Raw genomic sequence first — 18984 nt, forward strand, 5'->3', positions numbered from 1 at the left:
TGACTAACATAAATTTCATCTAATTACGAAGGTAACGGGAAATTTTTTCTCCATGCAATTTTCTTTTAAAAAAAGTTGAACGAAATTGAACATGGAAAATTTAACTTGTCATTCAGTAAAGCACAGAAGACATTCCAAGCGTGCAATATCTGTTGGATGTCAATAGAGCCGTCAATTTATGGGGCTTCAACCATTTAGGCCCCAGCCCACATGATAAGGGGACTTAAAAAGCAACAAAATAAATAGGCCCCCTTTCACATAAGCCCCAAATATACTAAGCCCACTAAAAAAACAAAAGCCCCCAAGGGCCCAAAAGCCCCAATTGTTACAGATTTTTAATTGATAACTGTGGTCAACAACCGGTCAACGCCGGAGCAGCCTGTGATCTGGCGGCGGCGCACCGGCAATCCACGGCGGCGCTCCGGCAACCCACGGCGGCACTCCGGCGAGTTTTTTTTTTTTTTTTTTTTACTTTTTTTCAGGAAAAAAACTTCCCTATTTTTTTTTCCCAAGTATGCAGCAAAAGAACAAATTATGCTGTATCAAAATCAAATTCATATTTCAATACCAACCTTTAGAATATTTAAATACTTTAGCTACTTTCTTGAAACATAACATCAATAACAATAATAACATTCAAATTCAATGTCCTATTACATCACCAACTTAAGAAAATACCTCATTCAAATTCAATGTCATATTACATCACCAATTTCTTGAAACATAACATCAATAACAATAATGGCAGTGCTACTTTCCAACAAAATTCAACATCAATAAGATCAATAACAATAATAACAGTGCTACTTTCCAACAAAAATCCAACACCTAACAAAATTCAACATCAATAAGAATCCATTCGATTTTTCTGCTTCATTCCAACACGAGTCAATAAACCCCTTATCAATTTTATGAATCTTCTTGACCAGCTGCATCAATCAATCCCTCATCCTCGGTATTACTTTCATCTTCATCTGTGAATAAGATTACAGCATTATATAACTATTGCAGCTATAGCATACTTCAAGTCAGTTTCATTAACTATTGCAGCTACAAATCAGAATCCATTTCGGATAAAATCAAAATGCAAAGCAGAGAGAATCACAAAATCGTAATCAGCTACTAATTTGATTTTAGATCGTATTATTACCAGAAATATTTTCTGAAATACCAATGAAAGATGAAACAATGCATGCACAAGGAGAGTAAGGCATAACATACTTTATTCAAAAGTACCAAGTTCCAATGAAAGATGAAACAAATGGTACTCTTCATTGCATAACAGAGTCTCCATTAATTTGACAACCAACTTTAAGGCAGAAATTATTTGATCACGTGTATAGTAACAACTAACAAGCACAACATCAATCACCTTCTCCACATTTTTATTTTGTATAGCATGTTCTGTTTATCTTCATTTTAGTCAATTTCTCTCAATGGCATATTCCCAAAATGAAGAAAAAATAGAGACATGAATATAATATTGATACTTTAGCACTGGATACTTTTTTATCCAATCATCACATTTCACTGAGTATAAAAAGCTCAACAGTTTCAGGTGGAAGGAGACAACTACTAGAATTTAAAAACTAGGCAAGCATCAATTCACCAATCATTGGGGCAAAAATATCAAAGGTGTCCAAAAGAGTCTCTTATGCCACAAATTTTAACAGCATGCCAAATGACTAGTGCTAAGACTAACATGGTATTGCAGAGAGAATCACAAAATCGTAATCAACTACTAATTTGATTTTAGACAGTATTATTACCAGAAATATTTTCTGAAAAGCCATGCAGCCAACTCCGAGTGCAGATCAACATCTGAACGTGTTCTGGAAGCGTGGAACTTCTATACTTGGTTAAAACACGTCCACCAATGCTGAAAGACGACTCTGATGCAACCGTGGTGATGGGAATGCTCAGCACGTCCCGTGCCATAATAGAGAGCACTGGATACTTTTTTTCATTAACTTTCCAATAAAGAAGTACATCGAACTCTTCACTGTTTTCTTCATCGACTTGCATGTATTCCTCCGCAATATATATATATCATACTCACTCTTTTCAGGGACATTACTCTCATTTGAGCTCCATGCTTTAAAGTCTTGCAAGTCCTAATATATTAAATCAATATTAGTAATTTAAAAACAAGAATATATGATGAAGTAAATTTAATAACTATGTTAGCATAAAAAACTTACACTTGTAAATTTTGATTTCTTAGTCTTGTTCCCCTGACTGGATCTAGATGGGTTAGACAATGAGATGGACTCATATGATGATTGAGAAAGGGAAATGTTTTGATTAGCAAAGTATTTAACATATTCTTCATACAACATTTTAAATTTTTGCATCAAATTCCCAAGCTTAGCTTCAGCAGTTAAAGCATCCAGTTTAGTATAGCAATACTTCAAAAATTTAACCTTCAAGCGTGGATCAAGAATAGCTCCGAAGGCTAGTACAACACTGTAATTTGTCCAATACTTCTCAAATTTCACCATCATATCCAAGGACATGTCTCGAATCACTTTATCATCACTGACTTTGTGTTTTTCTAAAAGGCATTGAACCTTCCATACTTGCATAAAATACAAATTTGTAGTTGGATAGTTCGAACCTGAGATCAAGTTTGTGATATCATAAAATGGTTCTAAGAACTCACAAATTCTTTCTGCCCTTTCCCATTCCTCATCAGAAGGACAATGTTTAAAGTTCCTGTCTGCCACCTGAAAAATCTCAAATGCTTTTCTGTACTGCAAGGCACTTTCAAGCATAAAATATCCGGTGTTCCACCTCGTAGAAACATCTAATCTTAAACCAGTGCTAACACTTAACCCCGCATCACTGACACAATCATTAAACTTGACCATCCTTCCGTCCGATGATTTAATGTATTTCACACTTTCTCTGATTTTGTAGAGTGCTTCACTTGCCACTTTCAAACCCTCTTGAACTATTAAATTGAGTATGTGCGCTGAACATCTGACATGAAAAAACTCACCATTACCCATTAAATTACTCTGCACGCGAAGATGATTTTTCAAATGATCCTTCATGTTATCATTTGCTGAAGCATTATCCAAGGTAATAGAAAATATCTTCTTATCTATTCCCCATTGCTTTAGGCAATCAAACAGAGCTGTTTCCAATGCAATACCAGTGTGTGGAGGTTTCATTCTACAAAAGTTCAGAACACAACTTACTAACTTCCAGTTTTCATCTACAAAATGGGCGGTTAAACATATATATCCTTCACTTGTAGTTGCTGTCCAAAGATCCGAAGTTAAGCAAATTCTATTCGGAATCCTACCCATGATATCCTTAAGCTTCATTCTTTCCCTATCATATATCTTTTCAATATCTGAAACTTCAGTATTCCTACAAACCATTTCAGCATAAGGATTAATATATTTCACCCACTCTCGGATTTTACCATACTCAACAAAACTAAAAGGAAGATCATGAGCAACAATAGCTTCCGAAAGCAAACTACGATGAGTTTTTTGGTTGATTTCGGTCATGCTAAAGGGTTGTTCAAGACTATTAAGTTTTGACAAGATAATTTTGCAATTAACAACATGACGCATGAGATGTGAAGTACCATAATTTTTCAAAGACTTGGGGTTTTGTTTTATAGCAAAATGATTCTTGCAAAAATTGCATTCAGCCCTTTCTATGCCATTTATATCTTTACCGATTTTCTCAAAAAAATTCCAAACTCCTGACATTGATTTCTTATTGGTGTTGTTATTCTCAGATGCCACAGACTGTGTTTCATCTTGACCTTCTCCAATCATATCCATATCCATATGCTCCATACTACAATAATATAGACATTTCAACAAGTTATATACTTGAACCTATGGATAGCTAACATAAAATACATAACAGAAGCATTTAAACATAAGAAAAAAGGAACCAATGAAATGAATCAGCATGCAGCAGAAGAAACAGAGCTGTAAAGGGCTTCAAATGAAATGAAAAAAGAAGTATCTAGGTCAATGTCATTGTTTCAGGTACAGAAGTGAAATTAGCATAACATATACTCCTACATCATAGAATTCAGTCATTTGCCTACACCATTTACAAAGAGGTCACATGATTCAAAAGATGGAACATGTTCATGTGACAAACAAGTGAAACTCCATATATCCTATTCTCACTACATGTTCATATGTTGGCTTATAAATAAGTGATTATGATGATAAGCGCTTGCAAATAAGTTGTTTATCCAATCAGGGCCATATTCACTACAAATTGTAACAAAGTAAACAACAACAAAAAGTGAGAGACAACCTGAAATGAAACATGGCCATGTTCATGTGACAAACACGTGAAACTCTATATATCCTATTCTCACTACATGTTCATATGTTGGCTTATAAATAAGTGATTATGATGATAAGCGCTTGCAAATAAGTTGTTTATCCAATCAGGGCCATATTCACTACAAATTGTAACAAAATAAACAACAACAAATATACACGTGGAGAAGGTGATTGATGTTGTGCTTCATTTCAAAAATCACAAGCTTCATCTCAAAAATCAAACAAAAACAAACAAAAGCTACTGCATCTGAAAACAAAAGCTTCAGTAAAAAAATCGAATTGCATATATCCAAGTAAAAAAAATCGAATTGCACACACACGAAAGAATGAATCGAATTGCAAAGGAATAGAGAGAAATTACCTCAGATCTGATTGCGATGATGAGAGATGGTGAAACGCAAACACAATCGAGTTCACCGACAGAGATGCATATATCCAAGTAATCACCGACAGAGAAGAGAGAAAGAGAAAGCGCGAAGATACGGCGGCGGCGACGAAGACGGCGGCGAATGGAGGCGGCGGCGATTGGAGAAGTGAGAAGTGAAGTGAGTAGTGAGAAAAGAGAGAAGTGAGTACGTGAAGGGAGAAGAGAGAAGTGAGTGACTGAGAAATGTTTTGGTGGGCCTGGAGCCCCATCCCAATAGCCCACTAAAAAAATAAAAATTAGTGGGCTGGGGCCAAATACATCTATTTAAATAAGGGGCCTAAAATATAGTGGGTTTGGTAGGGGCTTTTTAGCTGGGGCTTTGTGATTTGGGGCTTTATTGACAGCTCTAGATGTCAAGGGCAGATACCTAAGTCAAAAGAACCACTAATCTGCATACCAATTAACATAGAAAAATATACAAGTTTTAACGAAAAAACATGCAAGTTCCTATAGCCATTTCCTTATATAAAACTTGGGCAGACTGGCCCCTTCTATAGACCAATACGAACTTCCATCCCATTATGCATGTCCAATGGTCGTATAGTCTCTGATTCGCGAGAGTCTGTAGCCAACAATCGCAAACAACAAGGTTGTTAGCAAAAACAATCAGCAACAACAATAGTATAAAGGCACATTCATATCATACCATTTAAATAAGGCTTAATAGCAGTTCCGAAAGTTGCGATTTTGACCCCCTAAGAAAAAAAAACTACAAAACCACCCCCTAAGTTTTTCATATGTGGCAGTTTTGGCCCCCAAGGCCAATTTTGACTCGGTCTATGTTGACGTGGCACCCTACGTGAGGTGCCACATGTTATTTTTTTTCCTTTTTTTTGCCTTGGGGACCAAAACTGCTACAGTTGCAAAACTTAGGGGGCGGTTTTGTAGTTTTTTTCTTAGGGGCCAAAATCACAATTTCGTGAAAGCTAGGGGACGAAAACTGCTATTAAGCCTTTAAATAATCCTCAAAACCAAAGTCATCAAGATTTCCTGTGAAAGCCTCCAAACCCAGCATTGAAGAAGGAATTGCACTTGGAGGACGCTGGAATCTACAAGGAATAGTAGCAATTTACATCCTCAATAAGTAAATAAATCAAAATGGAGCCACCAACATACTATATCACATACACCCTCCGGTATCAAATATAAGCAAAAATCCATGTTTTAGATTCATTCAATAAATGATGTATGTGGTCTTTATTGCAGACAACATACATCATTTATTAAATGTATCTAAAACATGAACTTTTGCTTATATTTGTGACCGGAGGGTGTAAGAAGGAAGGTGCTACAAGGATAGGAACAAAACCAAAAATCGGATGTAATGCACACAAAAATAGCTTTGAGAAGTCACCCAACTTCCTTTATCCCCATGTCTATTGTCCTATGCTGTGGTGGTCATGTGATGCCTATCTCACTGCTTTCTATTAAACTTCTTTTAAGATGTTGATGAAGGTGAGAAAAACACAAGAAGGGGGGTTGAATTGTGTTTTAGAAAAATTCTTCGTTTCTCCTAAAAACTGAACACACTGATCAGAAGCTAAGCGAGACAGCTTCTGAAGTGATAATCAGAATCTAAATGCAGCGGAATAAAACAGAGAGAGAGAGAGAAGAAGAACGACACAAAGCAATTATACTGGTTCCTTCCACAATCCGGAAGTAGTCCAGTCCCCCTTGCACTTCCAAGGAGATTTCACTATGAGTAATATCTGATTACAAATGCTCAAGCACACAAGCAAGAGACTTCCAATGCTCAAGCACACAAGCAAGAGACTTCCTTTGCTCAAGAACACAATCAAGAGACTTCCTGCTCAAGCACAACTGCAAGAGACTTCCTAACTAAACAAAATTACACAGAAAATTGTTTAAGGTTGAACACTTGATATACAATCAGAGGTGCTCACAATACAAATCAGATACAGACTCAATGGACTTAAGAATTTCTAAGATATGACTTTGAGACACAGAAATTCTAAGTGAATGCAGAACAATTTCAGCAGAGGTTTGGTACTTGTGAAAATCTTGTGAGTCTTTCGTTCAGCGTTCTTGCATTACCAATTCTCTAGGTCTTCACTCCTTTATATAGAGGTGTGAGAGAGACGTTGTGAAATTGCCAGCACACCAAAGAGTCGTTGTTGAAGCTTGATCTTTCACCAATAATCTTTTGCCTGATTTGGCTGTTGTCCTATGAAGAACAAATTTGAAATCCATTCCTTATCCAAAGGAACATCTATGCAGGCGAAACCGTATTCTGGAGCTGTTTTCTTGTCCTGTAGCGCGGACACAAAACAGAGTAGTGGAGAACGTGGTTGTACAATTCGTACAAAGTACAATGTCAACGCTTTCGTCCAAATTGCAAACACACGCCTTCAAACACCTTTGAAATGACCGTTGCAAACTCCACTAATCCTTTGTTTGTGTTTTCGAATCCAATAGACAGCTTTTGCATTGATAATTCTTCAATTCTTGATTCTTTGCAAATCCAGTTGATATTCAGCTTCTGGTGAAATGGCTTCTGATGAGGCAGCTTCTGATGATGCAGCTTCTGATGATATGACTTCTGCAGCTTCTGATGACGCAGCTTCTGATGATGTGGCTTCTGGACCTCTTGTCTTCAGAAGCACTATTCTTCAGGAGCAGCTTACTTCAGGAGCGCTATTTCTTCAGGAGCAGCTTGACTTCAGGAGCGCTTTTTCTCTTCAGTAGCAAGTTGCCTTCAGGAGCGTCCAAGCTTCAAATTTTTGTTGTTTCCATAGCTCTTTATTTGCTCATTCAGAACCAATGATGATGTAACTTTATAATTATGGTCCTGTACACTTGAACAAATATTAGCTAGTCCAATTTACAATTTTTAATACCTTGTTATCATCAAAACCCTTTAAGGTTCATTGTTAAACACATTTTGTTCCAACAATCTCCCCCTTTTTGATGATGACAAACAAAAGTATTTAAAATTGATCAATTGTTGTTAATCTAATTAACAAGTTGACTTTGGGGTTCTGAGGTTTGTAAGCTCAGAATCTGAGGTTTGTAAGCTCAAACTCCCCCTGAGTCTGATAGTCTTTAAGGTGAGGTTTGTAAGCTCCCCCTAAGTTCCATCCAGGTTAATTAAATTCATTTTTCGCGCAATAATATTATCAGAGCTTAAAAACAAAATTGAATCATTGAAAGAATTAACTTATAGATAAGAAGAATGGTTCAATTAATTTTACTTGAATTTTGATACTCCTTCGTTCGTTCATAGCTTATACCAATAAGGTAAAAAAAATGATAGAAGGTTTTCAAAAATTTCAAATGCCATTAATGGGGCTCAGAGCCTTTAAATACTTGTCACATATACTCCCCCTTTTGTCATTATCAAAAAAAAATTAAAATAAATTTAAGCATAAAAGACAAAAAGATATGAGAAAAACTCAAACAGGAGAGAGTATAAAAGAAAGTGAACTAAATAAGTCAGAGCAAAATATATGAACATGTATATCAATTGTCAGAAGCAGCTAAACAGTCAGAATCAGTAAGCATTCAGAAGCAAGAGAAATAAGACAAGATGGTTTCAGAAGCAAGGACTAAGAAATTTTAAAACAGACAACAAACAAAGAAAAACACAAGGGTGTGCAACTAAGGGTTGGTTTGTTGTTGTTTCTTCATCTCTTCCATTTCTTCAATCTTCTTCTTCAATAGTTCTTCAAGTTGTTGTTGCCTCTGAAGAAGAGCTTGTTCCCTTTCTCTAGCTTCTTGCTGCTGCTGTGCCATCTGTTTCTTCAGAAGCTTACACAGCCTTGCTTCTCTGGTCAAGTAATCCGTTTCAAAGAAGAAAGGCTGGTTTGCCAGGAGCAGTGTAGAACTTCTTACTCTAAGACTCTGATTCACTTGCTCCATTAGCCTTCTGACTGAAGCTTGCTTGACTCTGATGCATTTGGCCTTGATTTCTTCAATAACCCCAGCTGCCCGGTTTTGAAGAGATGCCCAGGAGTCTTCATATGCACCTGTGAGATCAATTGTCCTTCTTTGATCCACCAGATTATGCATCTGACTCAAGATTGTGAGAAGCTCAGAATTAATATATCCAGATTCCAGGATGTTTGTGGGTGGATGATCAAGGGTTTCAAGATCAGAATCACTGATTTCTAAATCTTGAATGGGGTTAGGAATTGGAAAGGTAAGGTGTGTTTGTGTGTTTGAAGACGAAGGCTGGTCAGAATCAATGTGTGTGGTGGAGGTTGAGTCTTGAACATTGACTTGAGAGATGTCAACATCCATGGGAGTTGGTTCTGGAGAGTGTTCAGGTAAAGGTTGAAATTCAGTTTCAGTTGGTGGTTGTTGTAGTGAAGTTGTTGTTTGATTGTTGAGTTGGGGGTCAATGATGGCTATTGGTGATTGTGGGGGTGTTGTGGGTTTTTGTGGTTCAGGTGTTTGTTGATGGGGGTTTTCTGAAACAACATTTTCAGAAGCAGCTGCTTCTGGAGTTGTTTCAGAGGCCTTTTCTGAAGTTTTGTCTATGGGTAATTCACCTGAGTAGTGGAGAGCAAGATTGTCTAAGACAGAAGTGTCTTCTATTTGTTCAGGTGCTGATGGTGAAGAGGGTGAAGTGGGGATAGAGGTGACTGGAATCTGGATTACCTGATCTGCAGGGTCAGCTTCAGAAGTGATCTTCTGTGGATCAGCAGATTGAGAAACTGCTTCTGAAGTTCCCTCTTCTGGAGCATTTTCAAAGACGAGCATCATATCGTCTTCCTCATTGTCTTCAGTAGGTTTACCAGCAATGGCTCTTACTTCAGCCAGTTTATCTTTGTAGAACCTATCACAGTCCTCCAATCCCAAAGCCTTGAGCTTTTCATCTCTTTGATGAATGTATTGAGCTTTTTGATCCTTTCTTTCTGATATAAGATCAGCAGCACGTTCATCTGCCATCCTTTTCCTTATTCGAGTCATCTCAACCATAGGACTCACAAGTTGAAGGGGAGCCTTCTTCTTCTTCAGCTTGGGATCAGCCTCCTCTTTCTCTATTTCTTCAAGAGCTTCATCCAGCTGCTCTTGAGTGATTACCAAGTCTGCCTTACCTTTTCTCCTCTTCTGTGGAATAGAAGCAGCACCAACCTTCTGCATCTTTCCTTTTTCCTTGATAAAAACAGGTTTAGCAGCTTCTGACTCAGTACTAGTTCTGGCCTTCTTTCCTTTAGTAGGAGCAGCTTCTGATTCAGAACTAGTTCTGGCCCTTTTCCCTTCAGGTGCCTCAGAAACAGCAGCTTCTGACACAGCAACTGCCTTGGCCTTCTTGCCTTTCCCTTTAGCAAGAGCAGCTTCCTCCTGAGACCTTGCATCTTCCTCCAAGACGTACTCAGCTACTGATTGAACTAGGAAATCAGAGTCACTTTCCTTAAAGATGGGAGGAAAGTCCCTGATTATCTCAGTTTCAGCAGTTGTCATCTCTAACCACTTTTCATCTTTAGGGGCTTCTTTGATGAACTTCATAGAGCATAAGCTCCTGCTACTGATAGTCCTTTCAGCAGTAGAAACTTCGAAACATTTATCAGAAGCACTCCTTGTCCTTTTTAAGAACTCCAGCACCCTTCCTTGATGAAAGATTTCAGAAAGCAATCTTCCATAGGGTACTTGTTTTCTTCCTCTTGTAGTGCTTTCGTTTATGGCCCAGCAGAGATGATCCATTACATATCTGGGGAAGTTTATCTTTTCAAGATTGGTCATGAAATAAATTGCTAGCTTCTGTTGGTTGTTGGGTTGGTCAGACCCTCCTGCTCTTTGAAAGAAGCAATCATTACTGAATTTCACCAACATTCTGTTGTGAATCTCCATCTCTGAAGGCTTGGCATCTTTCTTCCCACCCAGAAGAGAGTTGTAGTAACCTTTTAGCAGGACATCTTCCTTCCTGACTATTTCTTGGAATCTTCCCTCTGCATGCATCCTACAAGCTTTAGCTATAACGTCCTCAGTGATGGTTATAGGAATGCCCATCACTTCAGACCTTATTTCTAAGCTATCAAATGATGTAGGATTCATATCCATGACCATTTTCCCTTTCTTTGACCCCGCTTGTTTGCTTACGACTTTTGCAGGCTTTTCATTGTACACTTCAGCTTTTAACCAAAAGTCCTTGACCAAGTTCACATATGTTGGCCCATTTAGCATCTTGAAATACTCAGACATCATCTGAGTTTCTATCAAACCTTCCATGTTTACTTCATACTTCTTGAGTGAAGCAAAATCCACCGGTGACTCTACTTGAACTATTAAGGATTCCCATGGAATATCCATAGTCTTCTTTTTGTAGATGGACCCAGATTCTGATACGCTTTGCTTGTTTGATGTAGATTCTGAAACTTTTGAGCTTGATGATGCCATTTGATGATTTACGAAGATTTGAAGAAGATGAAGATTTTAGGGTTCTAAGGTTGAGAGAATGCGCTTACTTCGCAAGAGGTTTGAGAGCAAATGTGTTTGTTGTGAGTGAGTAGTGTGTGAATTGACAAAGTGTTAAAAGTAAAACGATTGCAATTCAAAAGAGACAAACAAACATAACATTAATGACAAAATTGGGGGCGCGTGAAAAGTACTTTCAAAGCTTTTAAATCATCATTGCCCTTTTAGTTATACACCAACACATACAGGCCACGTAAGAAGTTCACAGAGTAACTACCAAGTTAGTGGGCCAAAAGTTACTTTTTAAAAGGTAACTTCCAACGTTTCCACTAATTCAACTATTCAGAAGCAATAAATCCAGCTTCTGGACTTCAGATGCTGACGTCATCATCAGAAGCGAGTTTTCCTCAGAACCTCAATAAAGAGCTTCTGATGGACTACTGCTTCTGAACTAACTTCAGAACCTAAAATCCTATTCAGGAGCAAGCAAGCATTTAATCAGATACAAAGTGCATGTTCAAATTTTTCTTTATAAAATCAAATCTTTCAACAGTTAAAGGCTTAGTAAATATATCAGCCCATTGATTTTCAGTATCAATGAATTGTATATCTAAAATTCCTTTTTGAACATAATCTCTGATAAAATGGTGTTTGATTTCAATGTGCTTCGCTCTTGAATGCAAAATTGGATTTTTAGACAAACAAATAGCAGCAGTATTATCACAATAAATGGGAATACTGTTAGCAGTTATCTGATAATCTTCCAACTGATGTTTCATCCAAAGTAGTTGTGTACAACAACTTGCAGCTGAAATGTATTCTGCTTCTGCTGTAGACATAGCAATAGTTGTTTGTCTTTTGCTAGCCCAGGATATAAGATTATCACCCAGAAATTGACAATTGCCACTGGTTGACTTTCTTTCAATCCTATCACCAGCATAATCAGCATCACAGAATCCAATTAGCTTATAATCTAAGGATTTCCTATAAAGGAGTCCAAGATTGGTTGTTCCTTTCAAATACCTGAAGATTCTCTTGACAGCAGTCATATGAGATTCTCTAGGATCTGATTGGAATCTTGCACACAAGCATACACTGAATAAAATATCTGGCCTAGATGCAGTGAGGTATAACAAAGAACCAATCATACCTCTATACAGCTTCTGATCTACTTTAGTTCCTTCATCTTCTTTGCTCAGGTTGCACGTAGGATGCATTGGAGTGTTCATCACTTTACAATCTTCAAGTTTGAACTTCTTCAGAAGCTCCTTTGTGTACTTTGATTGATGAACATAGACTCCATCTTTGCATTGATTGATTTGAATGCCAAGGAAGAACTTCAGCTCTCCCATCATGCTCATTTCAAATTCATCCTGCATTAACTCAGAAAATTCCTTGCAAAGAGATGCATTAGTAGAACCAAATATTATATCATCAACATATATTTGCACAACAAGAGTATCTTTCCCAAAGGTCCTTCTGAAGAGTGTAGTGTCAACCTGTCCTCTCTTAAAATCATTTTTGATTAAGAAATTACTTAGTCAATCATACCAAGCTCTGGGAGCTTGTTTCAAGCCATATAGTGATTTCTTCAATTTAAAAACATGGTCAGGATATTTAATATCCTCAAATCCAGGAGGTTGCTTAACATACACTTCTTCTTCTATGACACCATTGAGAAATGCACTCTTGACATCCATCTGATATAATATTATGCCATGATTAACTGCATAGGAAAGAAGTAACCTGATTGCTTCCAATCTTGCAACTGGAGCAAACGTTTCAGTGTAATCAATGCCTTCTTGTTGACTATACCCTTGTGCAACAAGTCTGGCTTTGTTTCTTGTTACTTCACCTTGCTCATTCAGCTTGTTTCTGAATACCCATTTTGTTCCAATAATGTTCTTGTGCTGAGGTTTGGGTACCAGATCCCACACATCATTTCTTTGAAATTGATTCAACTCTTCTTGCATAGCTAGGATCCATCCATCATCTGAAAGTGCTTCATCAACTGTTGTAGGTTCAATCATTGAGATTAGTCCAATCATTGACTCTTCTTGTCTGAAATGTGATCTTGTTCTTCTTGGACTATCTTTGTTTCCAATGATTAGCTCTTCAGGATGTGAAGACTTGTGTTTGAATGTGTTTCTGGGAGGATCTTCTTGATGTGAGTCATCTTGTGCTTCATCAGAAGCAGCTTCATCTTGTGCTTCTGATGTGGGTTCAGCTTCTGGACTATCTTCAGACTCAGCTATCTGATCAGGTTCTGGAGTAGCTTCAGGAACCTGTATCTCTGCAAAACTTTCACCTTGCTTTGAAGTTTTATCTTCAAGCTCTTTGTCATCAAATTTAACGTGCATAGATTCTTCAACACAGAGTGTTTCTGAATTATACACCCTGTATGCCTTTGACCTTTCAGAGTAACCTAAAAAGATTCCTCTTTGGGCCTTGGCATCAAATTTCTTTAGGTAGAGCTTGTTGTTCAGAATGTAACATGTACATCCAAATTGATGAAAGTAAGAGATATTGGGTTTTCTTCCTTTAAAGAGTTCATATGCTGTTTTCTCCAAAATAGGTCTAATATAGATCCTGTTTTGAACATAGCATGCTGTATTCACTGCTTCTGCCCAAAAATGTTTTGGTAAATTGTTTTCATGAATCATGGTTCTGGCCATTTCTTGTAAAGTTCTATTCTTTCTCTCTACAACCCCATTTTGTTGTGGTGTTCTAGGAGAAGAGAATTCATGGAAAATTCCATGTTTTTCACAAAAAGCTTCAAATGGCTCATTTTCAAATTCTCCACCATGATCACTTCTGACTTTCAAAATTTTTGATTCTTTTTCAGATTGAATTTGAGTGCAGAAGCTACTGAATACATCACACGCAACATCTTTACTCTTTATGAATTTCACCCAAGTCCATCTGCTGTAATCATCAACAATGACTAATCCATATCTACTTCCATATAAGGATGCAGTACTTACTGGTCCAAATAAATCAATATGGAGTAATTCTAAAGGTCTTGAGGTTGAAACAATATCTTTTGTTTTAAAAGATGATTTCACAATTTTCCCTCTCTGACATGCACCACAGAGTGCATCTGAATAATAGTCAATGTCTGGTAGCCCTTTCACAAGTTGTAACTTACTAAGCTTAGAGATTAACCTCCAGTTAGCATGTCCCAACCTTCTGTGCCACATCCATTTCTTATCATTCACTGATAGTAGGCACATCACCTTCTGATCAGCTAGTTCAGAAAAATTGATTTTATAGACATTGTCAACTCTCTTTCCTTTGAACACAATGGATTTGTCTTCCTTGTTGATTACTGTACAGTTGGGTTTTTCAAAAAGCACATCATAACCATTATCACAAAATTGACTAATGCTCAAAAGGTTATGTTCAAGACCATCTACCAACCATACATTATTAATTGAGGTAGAGGAGTTACCAATAGTTCCTGTACCTATGATCTTGCCTGACTGGTTGCCTCCAAATTTCACATTTCCTCCCTCTTTCATTGTTAGGCTGAGGAACATGGACTTGTCTCCTGTCATGTGTCTTGAGCAACCACTGTCTAGGTACCATGATCTTTGCTTTGGCACTGCTCTTAGACATACCTGCATCATTGACATTTTTAGATTTAGGTACCCATTGTTCTATGGGTCCTGGAAGGTTAGTACTTAAGGCTTTACTCTTCACTTCTTGTACCTTGTGCTGTGAGTTGGGTTGCTTCTGATTAACCATCACCTTAGGTTTTGGTACTTCAGAAGCAGTAACTGTCTTCTTCTGAAACTTAGACTTCAGAACCCCAGATTTTGGTTTCACCAGACTCTGAGGAATAGGTTCTGATCTTTTCAGGATCCTAACCTTTGAAGTTTTGGAATCAGATTTGATCATAGCCTTTGACTTAGAGTTCTTTGGCTTTGAAGTAATCTTAGCCTTAGAACTAGAAGCTTCAGGTTCTGATTGAACAACAGTTTCCAACTCAGCCCCTTCTGGTACAAAGAATGTTTTCAGACCTTCCTTGATGCATTCACAACAAGACTTTAGATTGGTTTTCTCCAGTTTCACTTCTGGAAAACCAATTCCTCTGCCATTGTTCTTGTAAATGCTATAAATCATAGAAGCCACTCTGCTTCTGTCAATGCCAGATATAATAAAATCTTCAAGAGCAATTTCATGGTTACTTAAAGGTTTTTCATTACACTTTTCTTGTAGCTTCTGACATAAGAACCTGAGCTGATCTTCATATGTTTTACACATGAAGTCAAAGCCCCTAAGTCCTTGTTCAGAAGCTTTCAGATCCAATAAAGTTGATTTTTGCTGTTGTACCAAATCAGCATATTTTTCTTTTAAATCCTTCAACTCATTGGTTCTTACTTCAAAATGTGTAAGAAGTTCTTTAAGTGACTCAACAAGTTCATCTCTGGGAATTTTGGAATATACCTCGTTTTCATCTTCTGAGTCTGAATCTGACCCAGCTTCTGAAGTTGCTGTTGCTACCAACCCAACAACTATCTTTGCATCTTCATCAGCTTCCTCTTTATCAGATCCAGATTCACTACCCAAATCATCCCAGGTTGCCATTAAACTCTGCTTAATCTGCTTCTTGAATTTGCTTGGTTTGAATGTAGACCTCTTTGACTTGTCCTTTGACTTTTCTCTTTGAAGATCAGGGCATTCAGCAATGAAGTGACCTGGCTTCTTACAGTTGAAGCATCCCTTCTGATCTTCTTTCCTTGAGCTTCTGGAGTTACCCCTTCTGGAGAGAAACTTTCTGTTCTTCTTGGCCAGATATTGAAGTCTGTTTGAGAGCATGGCCATTTCTGCAGCATCTGGTTCAGAGTCTGAACTTGACTGTTCTTCCTCTTCAGATTCAACCACTTTGAGAGCTTTTGATGACTTGCCTTTGGATGGAAGAGCTATTGATTTACTCTTCTTAGTAGACTCATGTTCATTAAGACTTAACTCATGAACTTTGAGAGAACTAACAAGATCTTCGACACTTAAAGTGTTTAAATCTTTAGCTTCCTCAATGGCAGTCACTTTTGGTCTCCATCTGGCAGGTAAGCTTCTGAGTATCTTGCTTACATGATCAGAAGCAACATAGCTCTTCTTTAGAATCTGTAGACCAGAAACTAAGGTTTGAAACCTTGAGTACATCTCCTCAATAGTTTCATCATCCTTCATTTTGAATAACTCATACTGATGTACAAGCAGGAGAGCCTTTGCTTCTTTGACCTTCTTGCTCCCTTCATAATTTGAACAGAGAGAAGCAAACATAGCTTTAGCAGTGGATTTGTCACTCATCTTCATGTATTCTGCTTTGGGTATGGCAGTGACAAGAGCTCCTCTGATAATATGATGCTTCTTGTAAAGTTTCCTCAGTTCTGGAGTATGTTTCTTTCTATCCACAGCAGCTCCTTCTTCATCAAGGACTAAATCACCAACACCATCTTCCAGAATATCCCATAATTCTTCATCTAGGCTCATGATGTAACTGTAAAAGTTGGTCTTCCACCAAGAGAACTCTTCAGCATCTCCATTAAACTTTGGAACTTTTCCAATACTGGTTTTCTTACTATCACTATAATCATGTGAGACATGTTTATAGCTAGTATCACCAGGACCAGTAGGAGTAGGAGTAGACATGTTTTTCTCAGATCTTTGACTGTTGCACGGTTAAGTGTTACACAACAGACCAAGGCTCTGATACCAATTGAAGGTGAGAAAAACACAAGAAGGGGGGTTGAATTGTGTTTTAGAAAAATTCTTCGTTTCTCCTAAAAACTGAACACACTGATCAGAAGCTAAGCGAGACAGCTTCTGAAGTGATAATCAGAATCTAAATGCAGCGGAATAAAACAGAGAGAGAGAGAAGAAGAACGACACAAAGCAATTATACTGGTTCCTTCCACAATCCGGAAGTAGTCCAGTCCCCCTTGCACTTCCAAGGAGATTTCACTATGAGTAATATCTGATTACAAATGCTCAAGCACACAAGCAAGAGACTTCCAATGCTCAAGCACACAAGCAAGAGACTTCCTTTGCTCAAGAACACAATCAAGAGACCTCCTGCTCAAGCACAACTGCAAGAGACTTCCTAACTAAACAAAATTACACAGAAAATTGTTTAAGGTTGAACACTTGATATACAATCAGAGGTGCTCACAATACAAATCAGATACAGACTCAATGGACTTAAGAATTTCTAAGATATGACTTTGAGACACAGAAATTCTAAGTGAATGCAGAACAATTTCAGCAGAGGTTTGGTACTTGTGAAAATCTTGTGAGTCTTTCGTTCAGCGTTCTTGCATTACCAATTCTCTAGGTCTTCACTCCTTTATATAGAGGTGTGAGAGAGACGTTGTGAAATTGCCAGCACACCAAAGAGTCGTTGTTGAAGTTCGATCTTTCACCAATAATCTTTTGCCTGATTTGACTGTTGTCCTATGAAGAACAAATTTGAAATCCATTCCTTATCCAAAGGAACATCTATGCAGGCGAAACCGTATTCTAGAGCTGTTTTCTTGTCCTGTAGCGCGGACACAAAACAGAGTAGTGGAGAACGTGGTTGTACAATTCGTACAAAGTACAATGTCAACGCTTTCGTCCAAATTGCAAACACACGCCTTCAAACACCTTTGAAATGACCGTTGCAAACTCCACTAATCCTTTGTTTGTGTTTTCGAATCCAATAGACAGCTTTTGCATTGATAATTCTTCAATTCTTGATTCTTTGCAAATCCAGTTGATATTCAGCTTCTGGTGAAATGGCTTCTGATGAGGCAGCTTCTGATGATGCAGCTTCTGATGATATGACTTCTGCAGCTTCTGATGACGCAGCTTCTGATGATGTGGCTTCTGGACCTCTTGTCTTCAGAAGCACTATTCTTCAGGAGCAGCTTACTTCAGGAGCGCTATTTCTTCAGGAGCAGCTTGACTTCAGGAGCGCTTTTTCTCTTCAGTAGCAAGTTGCCTTCAGGAGCGTCCAAGCTTCAAATTTTTGTTGTTTCCATAGCTCTTTATTTGCTCATTCAGAACCAATGATGATGTAACTTTATAATTATGGTCCTGTACACTTGAACAAATATTAGCTAGTCCAATTTACAATTTTTAATACCTTGTTATCATCAAAACCCTTTAAGGTTCATTGTTAAACACATTTTGTTCCAACAGTTGACCCCTTATTTGATTTTTGGTGTGCATAGTGATTTGAAAGATTATTGAAACTCGAGAGAGACAATCGATATGAACTCATGAAACCTTCACAGACTCATCTCGTAAGAGTTTGCTTAATACAAAAGAAATGTTCGAAACATGTATCTTAGTCTCTAAACACAATTTACTATCTGCAAGGTAAATATTTAACATTTTATCCTAGCAACAAAGCAAGCCACAATGATAAAAAGCAATCAATCCATTCAAATAAGACGTGTTATAGTTGTAGACTGGTTTGGACAAGGCTTGAACAGAAGCCTAGCAATTCACTTCCTATCTTATTTTAGAGAGAATCGCATGTCTGAAGTTCTTCAAGTTGGTATTTTGAATGATGAGAACAAGGAGGAGATTAAGGAAGTTGCTTTTCTTGCAGCTAGGTGCTTGAGACTTAAAGGGGAGGAAAGACCTAGCATGAAAGAAGTGGCTATGGAGTTGGAAGGCTTAAGGTTAATGGAGAAGCACCCTTGGACCAAATCAGAGATAAATCTAGATGAAACTCAATCCTTACTTGAAGGGGCATCATCCAACTTTAATTATGAAACCGGTGATAGCAGCAACCATGAATATAATGGGTACGACAGCTTGAAAGTTCACGCACCAATGTCCTTGGATGATGGAAGATGA

General features: G+C 37.7%; 2 protein-coding genes across 5 annotated transcripts; one reads left to right on the plus strand and one right to left on the minus strand.

The window, feature by feature from the left end:
- Positions 1–612: 612 nt before the first annotated feature.
- On the minus strand, positions 613–5111 carry LOC146919064 (zinc finger BED domain-containing protein RICESLEEPER 2-like). Of its 4 annotated transcripts, none has more exons than XM_085712325.1 (5): positions 4690–5111; positions 3695–3819; positions 2202–3378; positions 1770–2114; positions 613–974 (listed from the first exon to the last, which is right to left on the minus strand). In XM_085712325.1, the coding sequence occupies exons 3-4, from the start codon at positions 3330–3332 to the stop codon at positions 1920–1922; spliced, it is 1326 nt and encodes a 441-aa protein (XP_085568451.1). In that variant the 5' UTR covers positions 3333–3378; positions 3695–3819; positions 4690–5111; the 3' UTR covers positions 613–974; positions 1770–1919. The 4 variants fall into 4 exon arrangements, with proteins under 4 accessions (XP_085568451.1, XP_085568450.1, XP_085568452.1 ...); XM_085712324.1 differs by having other exon boundaries at positions 3602–3819; positions 4690–5103; XM_085712326.1 differs by lacking the exons at positions 1770–2114; positions 2202–3378 and having other exon boundaries at positions 3602–3819; positions 4690–5103.
- A 13429-nt stretch (positions 5112–18540) lies between these two features.
- Positions 18541–18984, plus strand: LOC146919065 (wall-associated receptor kinase 3-like). Its single transcript, XM_085710590.1, has one exon. The coding sequence runs from the start codon at positions 18541–18543 to the stop codon at positions 18982–18984; it is 444 nt and encodes a 147-aa protein (XP_085566716.1).

The sequence above is a fragment of the Medicago sativa genome, chromosome 5 (assembly GCF_051527215.1).
Source record: "Medicago sativa cultivar Bolivia chromosome 5, Bolivia_mono, whole genome shotgun sequence".
NCBI lineage: Eukaryota > Viridiplantae > Streptophyta > Magnoliopsida > Fabales > Fabaceae > Medicago > Medicago sativa.